The 10,140-nt window shown below is 33.4% G+C and overlaps 1 protein-coding gene across 1 annotated transcript; it reads right to left on the bottom strand.

Moving 5' to 3' along the window:
• Nucleotides 1-3,435: 3,435 nt before the first annotated feature.
• LOC18032926 (cytochrome b5) lies at nucleotides 3,436-7,463 on the bottom strand. The gene is made up of 3 exons (XM_006420830.2): nucleotides 7,202-7,463; nucleotides 3,930-3,996; nucleotides 3,436-3,816 (listed from the first exon to the last, which is right to left on the bottom strand). The coding sequence occupies exons 1-3, from the start codon at nucleotides 7,289-7,291 to the stop codon at nucleotides 3,566-3,568; spliced, it is 408 nt and encodes a 135-aa protein (XP_006420893.1). The 5' UTR covers nucleotides 7,292-7,463; the 3' UTR covers nucleotides 3,436-3,565.
• Nucleotides 7,464-10,140: the final 2,677 nt, after the last annotated feature.

The raw sequence follows: 10,140 nt of genomic DNA on the forward strand, positions 1-10,140 counted from the left end.
AAAAAATGGGGGAAGCCTGGAGATAAAAAAAAAAAAGAAGAAAGAAAAACATGTGTTGCATGGAGAAGTATGTGTATATACATATATTATAATAATAGTTATAATAAATGTGATAAAAAAAAAAGAAGCCAAAGAAAACGCAGTAGAGGAAGAAAAGAGAGAAGAAGAAAAAGAAGTCAATGCGGGGGAGAGAAACACCGCGCCAACCTGCGGGAAGGAGACCTCGCCAGAAGCCGTGAGATGCGGCCGCGCGCCGGGCAGATCGGGCCCCGGAGACCGCCGCAGCAACCTCCAAGAGCCCGCCGGAAACGCGCAAAAAGAAGTGCAGCCGAGAGGGAAGGAAAATGAGAAAAAAAAAAAGGAGAGTTGACCGAAAGAAGGGAGAAAAGCAAAAGAGAATGAAAAAGTGATGGTGGGCCAAGAAAGAGAAAGGAAAAAGAGAAGTAAAGGAAGATTACCTGGATGAGAAATGTTAATGGAGCCTGGAAGAAGATAAAGAAAAGAGAAAAATGAGAAATGCAAAAAGAGAGAGAAAATGTGATGGTGGGCCGAGAGCAAGCAAAGAAAAAAAAAAGGGGAGGGAGATGGATGCCGAAAGGGCAAGAAGCAAAACGCAGAATAAAAAAGAAAAAAGGGAGATGGGGAGGCGTTGGAAATTGGAGAAGAAGAGAAAAAGTTTTTTTTTTTTTTTGGGACTGCAAAATGAAATAGAGTAAAGTGGAAATAAAAACGTGTAGAAGATGGTTTGTCAGAAAAAAAAAAAAAAAAAAAAAGATGACATAAAGCCTGTGGTTGAAAAGATTTGATTCGATTTGAAATTCAAAAGCCAGAGCAAGAAGAAGCCATGGGAGGCAATTAAACTTGATAGAAGATTTTTTGGGATTTTCAAAATAAAGTTGTAACATAAAAGGAGCGGAACATGTTTAATTAAATCTGAGAAATCGTACTTTATGAAGTGAGAGGTTAAATAATTTTTGCAGAAGGGTGTTTTCAAATTCAAATCATGTGTCAGGTGGTTACCGCTCCCTCAAGAAAAGCTAGAGAGACGTGAAGAGAGGCATCAGTTCGATGTTTCAAAAAAAAAAAAACCAGGGGGATGTTCCTCCAAGAAGACAGGCATTAGTTCAGTGTGTAAATATCACCACGTGTCACGCACAGTTCCTCCAAGAGTTTCTTGTGCCTCAATTACATTCGCCACAAAGAAACTAGGGGGATGTTGTTTGGGAATGAAATATGAGACCAATGATGAAGCGCCACGTGTCGATATTTAAGAGATTAATTTATCTCGGGTACCCTAGGTACCCCTGCTACCCTAAGCACTCTGGGGGTACCTCGGGTACACCATGAAATGATACAAAAGTCTTCGTAAATATGTGAAAGGATATGTGGGGCCCGAATCTCAAAAAGATCAGTTTGATACGTGTCAAAAAATAAGGAAATCTCGTGCCGCAAAAGAGGAGACAGCCGCATGTCACACTAGCGAATCCGCCAAAAGTGTGATATTGTGACAATTGGGACCACCAGCTTTTCCTGCTACACTTGCAAAATTACAACGGAATTGCAGAGGTACGCGGGACCACTCCACTACGCCCAGCACGTGAATACGCCACAAACTTGCTCTCCACTCATATTTTTGAAACGTCTAAGCCGCCATACGCATGAAAATAAGAATATTCCTTACATGACACCAGGAAACGCCACTAAACTAGCGCCAGGTGGCACGGCGACCAGGGTACACCATATAAATACTCAGGTTTGATTTTTATCAAGTTAACAGACTCACCACAAAAAAAAACTAAGGTTTCTTCAACCTCAAAACCTCTATTACCGAGAGCTTGCAAGCTCTCTAACCTGAGATAACCCAACTCTGACTTGAGCGTCAAAGTGTGGTCGCCGGCCACCCCCGGCTCCACCTCTGACCTCTTTTTTAGTTGTTTCACAGGTTTAAAGCGAGTTTCACCAGCCCTACACACCTGAAGTCAGCCCCCCTCCATATCCACCACCAACTCAATCCTCCTCCACTCCACAAAAAGCCTAAACAGCTCGCACGTGCCGAACAAGCGAGGTACCCCGCTTCCCAACAAAAATATAAATTTATTGCTCTTGGGTTGGTTTTTTTGGTTTTTTATTCATTGACCCAAAATCAGCTGCAAACACCCCCCAAGTAGCAAAATAAGCTACGAATAAACCAGTCGGCTTCTTCAACTGATAAAGCCCCCTCAGATCTCTGTAAGAAATACCCTTCCCAAATGCATCCAGCCACAGTACCTCTAAACCTGTGAGCAATCTCCAACCGGGTAAAGATAACTGTCCGGTTACAATCTGCATCTCACTAAACATTTTCTAGAAACAATACAATTTTTCATACTATGACCTTTTATTTAGGATGGTAACAACAAAAAATACAAAAAACAATTTGGAGAAATATAAACAAAAAAAAAATCATAGATCACAAACTTGAAAGTAATAAAATAAAATATTTAATCCACTAAAATCTGGCAACAAACATTCAATTTATATATTTAGAAATTCGGAAAACACACACACACAAATAGTCACATACACACAACACAGCGGTAGCACATAGCTCATACTCAGCAATAATATCTATAATGTAATCAAAGAAATAGAACACACTTTGTTGTGAATAATATAAATAAATACCTGATTTAATTTTTCAAGTGAAGTTCAGTCTTTGACTGTCAATAACGAATCGTGATGTATACTCTTTTTTTTTTTTTTTCCTCCTTTTGAAGTTAAAGGTTATTAGTTTTCGAGAGTGGTAGACTGAAGATGGGAAGTTACCATTTGAGAATTTAAAATCCATTGCGCAGCAACCGTAAAGTTAATTTTAGGGTTGAAGAAAAGGAGATTATTTATATAAGGAGAGATGACGATATAATAAGATACGAACATTCTAGGCTTCGATTCAACTTTGAAATTTACACTACTATCCTTCTTGTTTGAAGTTTTGTCATTTCCCCAATAATGGCAATGATTTAATAATATTAAAGATTTTAAAATAATAAATTAATAAATATGCATGTATAATTTTGCAAGAATAACACGCCACAATCATCATCTCAACTAAACAGAGGGGTAAAAACAATTATGTAATATTTTCGGAGCTTAGATTTGAGAGACAAGAAAAAAAGATGGAGCCTTAACATAATTTTCAAATTTTTTTTAATCAGCAAAACCGAAGGACTTAACAACACTCAAAAGAAAATAACAATCTGAAATTTTATTGAAAAAAAAGCATGTTTGACATTACAAGTTCAATTTTTTTATTTTCAGAACTATAAAATAATACCTTTGTGACTTAGAAGTTTATTACGGATCTTAACTTTTTTATTTCAAAATTTTAAGATTTGGATAAAAAGTAAACAGAAAATAAAAATGAAGAACAAAATGCAAGGTGTTTGGGCAAGGAAATAAGGAAGTGGCACCAGCCATAAGAACTAAGAAAGTCTCATTAACAAAACACAAATTGTCTGTTATGATAACATAATCTAGAACATTAAGATGACACAAATTGTCTGTTAAGAGAACATAGTCTAGAACACTAAGATGATTTTGTATAGATCCGGATGCCAACGGCCAACCCCAGGATTGCTAGCGGCACGAGGAATTGGAGAAGCCTGATGATGAACTCTGATGTCTTGTCCTGGTTGTAGTGAGGCTGCTTTGGAGGTGTATACTCCTTTTTCTTTGGGATGGTCGATACATCAATCTCTCCGACGTAGTACTGGTCCATCATTTCTCTGGCACTCGGACTATGACCCACATCTTCAAAGTCATCGGTGGCATCCTTCCCTGAAAAACATTCAGAGAACCTCAAATGATCGAAATTGTAGGTATGATATTCATACAATGAAAATATAACTAGATGTCGAGTTGCTTGAAGCAGGCTTTAGCAAAGGATATACCTGTTGCAGACAGCAAAACTTCATCACCTCCAGGATGATCTTCCAAGAATTTTGTCACGTCATACACCTGTTCAAAATATTAGATCCATTAATAGATGAACCTAAAAGAATTAGATGCACAACCATTATGCTAGAAACACCATCCAAGTTTTGAAACACATAAACAGCAAGACCTGAAACTTTAGACCTCTCAGTTTATCATGATAAAAATATAAGGAAAGAGTATGGTGCATTCATACATGTTACGTACTTGCACCAGAAATATTACCACACAAATCTAAACTGGAAGCCAAGGACTAGAAAATGCAATACAACAAAAGAACAAATGCCAAACAATATTAGTCGTTGCAAAGAGGGTTATTTTAGCATTGCGAGAAATCATGAAACATCAAACATCAGACATTTCCAGTGAGAAATCTTGAAATGTAAAATAAGTACATTGAATATATGAAAATTTTCTACTATTGGCATCAAATCCTTTATTTTAGCTTTCCAAGAAGCATCATAACTCTCGAAAACGCCCTGCTTTTTAGAACAAATAGCAACAAAATCATTGGGGCACAACAATCTATATTTGAAGTTACACATATTACTTGGTATATCAATATGAACATTCATGCATATAGCAATTTGAAACATGAATGAAACAATTTTGAAAGAAAGCAAGGAAAATGAAAGTCCCACGCTCTTGTGCTTTTTGCATTTGATAATTTCCTCAAATAGTAAAGCAATTTGATCCCAAGTTTGTACTATGACATTCATTTAAATGAAGTAGACTCCATTTCACAACACATGCAAATTAAAGGTAAAGCACCTCAATCCCAAAAAATCTCACAAATATGTTGAAGCAACACTCATATTTGGCAGAAGTAAATACTTGCTATTTACTTGTTAATGGAACAAGAACAGATGACATTTAGTCAACACATCAAAAAGGACGATGTATGCCAAACAGTGGCTAAACAGTCATGAACCTTGGACCATCATGAAACTCTAGAAGATAATGTGATGTAGGACTCGGGGGACAAGGAACAGTGATTACAGCAAGAAGAAAAGAAGATAACGTAGGAGAAACAATTTAGAGAGAGATGGAAGAGAAAACAATGCAATCAATAGCAAATTGATTCAAGTGGTCTATATTTCAAGACAAAACACAAGGCCTATTCTGATGACTTGGTCGTAAACATAAAGGAAATCAAAATGCACTCCAAACAAGCCACTAAAATAAGAAAACCAAATTTTGGAAGGGATCAAACTTAAATAAGTAATATCCAATATCTCTAGAAATCAAATATTTCCTAAAACAGATAGTAAATAAAATAAATAGAAAAAAAAATTGAGTTCATGAACCTGCATCATAATGCGGAGACAACTTCAAACTCCTAATTGAACCAGCAAACTGTCAGTTCAGAAAAAATGAAAAAATAGAAGAAGAAAGGAGACAAAGAAGCTAAAAAGCCTGTGTCGACTGGCAATGCATGCTAAGGTCCCCCATTCAAACTACAAACAGCACTGCACAACAACATCAAAGCCATTTTTAAAAAGTTATCCAATAATTTGAGAATGTGAGCTTAAAGCTACAATGTAGACTCCTCTGAAAATAGGATCTAGAATTATTATCCAATTAAAATCAGATTTTCATTCCATGAGTATGTGCAAATATTCTCCAGAGAAGTTTGGTCAAATATGCATATCATGAGCCATAATTTAACCTATGTGGCTCAACTTCAAAGATGTAAATAATTAAGTTCACATAAAGTACCTTAAAAATTAAACAAGTGAGTATTCAGTTTCAGTCTGGATCTGATTTCACTTCATTGCATTTCGTGATACAAATTTTTGATAATTCAATCGACTTTTGGGGTGAAACAGAGGATATCCTTATACGAGTAGACAATCGGGAAATCCCATATGACCCAATAGATCTGACAGGTATCACTAAGGAACCTTTTTTTGTGAACTATGAATTAATTGGGTCATTCTTATGAATGTTTTCAATTAACTTTATCTTCAAGTCATATAGTCAACTTAACACCAAGTTTGCTTACTCGCAGTGATCTGGACGAGCTTCCTTTGTCATTTTTTTTTTAATAATATCTTCAGCTTAAAAATTTCTTAAACTTCTAACCTCCTCTAACCTTCCTCAGATTTTAAACCTTTGCGATATAAAGAACCACGCTCTCTTGGCCTCGAAAACTCAAGGCCATTCTTACTTATGAGAGCACATGCACACTGTTCATTGAACCCGCCTTTAAATCTCTCATTTTTCAAGTTTTATAGTTTGCTAAAAACTTAAAATCTTGTATTAAAATCTAGCCTAGATCCAAAAGACGTAGAGCATTTATAACATGCATTCACCCAACAAACAAGAATCATATTTCTTTAAGAAAAATCCCTAAAAGTAATGACACTTACTACATTAGCTTGTAATTTGAATCGAATCATGTAAACTCACATGTTGAGAATACTTTTCCCAATTATTTAGATGCAATTTAAAAATGTAAAAAGAATAGCTAGGAAGTAGGAACTGAAAAAAAGCACAAACAGAACAAAAAGCAATAGACAGAAAATTGTGCACCCACAACAGACAAATAAAGTCTACTTCAAATTACAGAGGAATGGCCAGAAAAAGATCAATATGTTGACAATAGTTAAGTTAATTAAAGATCTCATCAATCAAACAGAAGCAACCAGAACTAGAAACTGCTGGATAAAAGAATTTTGTCCATTCACCAATGCCACAGTGCTCAAACATGCACAAGAGTAAGATGAATTTAAAACATTATCCTGTTAGTATGTGGGCTAAACTCACGATATATGCACAAAGGTTAAACAAAAAGATGAAAGTAGACCCGATCATACACAATAACATTGTTGTAATAATACAAATACTATTGTTACCAAAACAACACGGGCGCCTAAATTCGTAATACAAAGCCACCATAAAACAGAAAATGCCAATTTGACAGTTCCGCAGTAGGCCAATCACTCAAAATGAATCAACTTTGATCCTACATTAATCAGAAGATATAACCAGAAACCACCCCAACAGAATCAAATATAAATCTTCTGAGTATCATGCAAGAAAATCAAACTCACATGAACCTCACTCTCAAATCGATCCAAGGATTGAACCACAGTGCACAATTTTTCAGACACCCATCAGATCAATCACATGCAGAGAACATGTCTCTCAAATCAAAACCAAAGAAAACAGAATAACGATCACAAAAAGGCAGGACTTGAAATGGGGATTGAAAGAAAGTGGAAACCTTGCCATTGATGATGAGCCAACAATCTTTCATGTTGTTGTGATCAGATACTTCAGCCAAAGTGAAGACCTTGCCATCACCACCACCCATTGTATGCTCCCTTCAGCTCTCTTCAACAATGTACGTAACCGAAGCTGGTAATGATAAAAGGGAAAAGAGATATAAGGAGATGGGTCTGCTTTGAAACTCAAGTCAAGACACTGAAAATAAAACTGCGGGCTAACCAACCAAACCAGTGGCTAAGTAAATATATTGGCGGGCAAAGTGGATGACATAAAGAGAAATAATTTATTAATACGAAGAAACTAGTGATGTCATTTTAATGAATTTGGTAGTTGGTAGGTGGAATAGGTGGAGAGCCTTTGGTGCTACATTAACATTAGCTTACGCGCAGTGGTTGGTGAAATAAAGACATTATTTATTTTATTATATTTTTATAAGTAACCTTTCAAAAAAAAAACTTATTTTTATTCAGTAAACAAATAATGAAATTATGTTCTTCTAAAAAAGAAAAAGGAAATAATGTTTCTTAAGATACATTACATATGTATGATATTACAATATAATTGACTGTGTATGACATTATTTATTTTATTATATTATTATTATATTCGAAATTAATATATAACGAGATTAGGGAGTGTGGTGAACATATCTAAAAAATCTATACTAATAAACACATTCTTAAAATTTGTTTAAATGATCACATAAACTTCTTTAGTTTTAGAAATGATTATACAAACTTTTTTTTCTTACACTATTATATCATTTGATTATGATTTAAACTTTTATAATAAATAAAAAATTTTGAGTTGTTATAATCAAAAAAATATAATCATCAAAGAAGAGTATGTTTAACCATTTATAAAAATAAGAGAGTTTATATAGTTATTTAAGTAAATTTTAGAGATATGTTGACTTTTCATTTAAAAATTAGGATAAAAAATTAAAGAAATCTACTCTAGTTATGTTCTTATTTAATGAAGATGTTGAAATTCTCACACGATAAGACCCATTTTAGTTAGTCACGATTTAGCTATACCCAAAAAAGAAAGCCAAACGTGAATGTAATGATTACTAAGTATGCTTTGTGGGAGCCACGACCTTAGCTGTACCTAACAGAGGACCTAAAGGTGATGAAATTTGGTGGCCATGGAGTTATCAGTCATGCTTGGGCATGACATATATATTTTGGTCAACATTAAATGAATTCAGTTGCGACTTTAATACTAGGAGAACTAGACAGTTGCTTAAGGTCTCGTATTTAGGAAGGCCCCAATTTTTTGTATTTATTTATTAATTAATATACTTATTTTGTTTTAAGATTCAAAAAAATTAAGTTACGTATATATTTTTTATACAGTAAAAAAGCTTAATTTTTAGGCTTTACCCTATCATTACTCTCATCCATAATTATCTCTCTTATTTAATAATCTTTACCTTAAATATAAATATATTTGTATGCTATAATAATGATTTTGAACGTTACTTCTTTACTTTCTTTTACTATTTCCCAAAAAACAATCAATGCTTTCCCTTTTCAAAAAAAAAAAAACTCTTATTAAGATTAGTAACGTTAGATTTTTAGAACTAACTTTTGGTATTCTATTAAAATCTATTTAAAAGCTCATTATCTATAAACCGATACACATTGAATCAAAACTATTTTCAGCAAAAAGTTTTTGTGCTCTCTTTCTTCTCTACAAAATTCATTGCCATCATCATCTTCATCTCAACTAGTCAATTGTCTCAAATCCAGGTGCTATCATTCTTTTTTTCTATTTTTTATTATTATTGATCTTATCCTTTTTAAATTTAATTTATTTTTGATTTTTTGTATTGATTTTGGCTTGAATAATCTAGAAAAAAAAATTGTGTTTGTTTATTTGTTTTTTTTTTTATTTGAAAAGCATGTCAACTAGAAAATATGTATCGGGATATGAAAAATTGAAAAAAAAAGAGGAGAATAGAAAAGTTAGTTCAATCTCAAAAAGAAGCTCTTGATAAATTTGTCACAACTAGTAAAAAAGATATAGATTTAAATGAAGAATTAGTTATTGAACAACCAAGTTTAAATGAATTAAATAATGATGAAATGGTGAATGAAATAAAAAACATTGAAGATGATAAAAATAAAAATGCGGACAAAGTTGATGTAGAAAATTTATTTGTTCCAAATAATATTTATGATCCAGGAAGATGGGGAAATGTTGATACAAAGTTAAGAGATCTTTTAGTAGAAAAAGGCCCAATTAGAGAGAATAACATAACTTTCCCAAAAGATGAAAATTCTAGGCATTTCTCTACTGCATTTTATGTTAAAATGTTAACAAATGGAGAAAACCATTATAGAAAATGGGTAATTTATTCAAAAGATTTTAACAAAGTATATTGTTTTTGTTGCAAATTATTCAATACAAGTTGTAGCAAAAATCAACTTAGTGATGAATGAACAAGAGATTGGAAAAATCTTAATTCTAAACTTAAAAGTCATGAAACAACCAATGAACATATAACTAATATGAATGCATTGGTTGATTTAGAAGCAAGACTATCGAAAAGAAAAACAATTGATAAAGATGTTCAAGAAAGAATTGACAAGGAAAAAGAACATTGGCAAAAAGTATTAATACGAATTATTGTTGTTGTAAAAAATCTTGCTAAAAATAATTTAGCATTTCGTGGAAAAAAAATGAGAAGATCTACGAAGAGAGAAATGGGAATTTTTTAAGTTTAATTGAAATGATTGCAGAGTTTGATCCAACAATGCAAGAACATATTCGACGTATTAAAACCGGTGAAATTCATGATCATTATCTTGGACATAACATACAAAATGAACTCATATTAATGCTAGCACTTGAAATAAAAAAATCAATTGTTAACAAAGTTAAGGAAGCAAAGTACTTTTCAGTTATACTTGATTGTACTCCAAATGC

Source organism: Citrus clementina, unplaced genomic scaffold (genome assembly GCF_000493195.1).
Source record: "Citrus clementina cultivar Clemenules unplaced genomic scaffold, Citrus_clementina_v1.0 scaffold_9, whole genome shotgun sequence".
Lineage (NCBI taxonomy): Eukaryota > Viridiplantae > Streptophyta > Magnoliopsida > Sapindales > Rutaceae > Citrus > Citrus x clementina.

Coding starts and splice junctions, on each gene's coding strand:
- LOC18032926 (XM_006420830.2), bottom strand. CDS start 7,291: ATGGGTGGTGGTGATGGCAAGGTCTTCACTTTGGCTGAAGTATCTGAT. Junction 3,997..7,201: donor GGCTCATCATCAATGGCAAG/GTTTCCACTTTC, acceptor TATTTTGAACAG/GTGTATGACGTGACAAAATT. Junction 3,817..3,929: donor AGTTTTGCTGTCTGCAACAG/GTATATCCTTTG, acceptor AATGTTTTTCAG/GGAAGGATGCCACCGATGAC.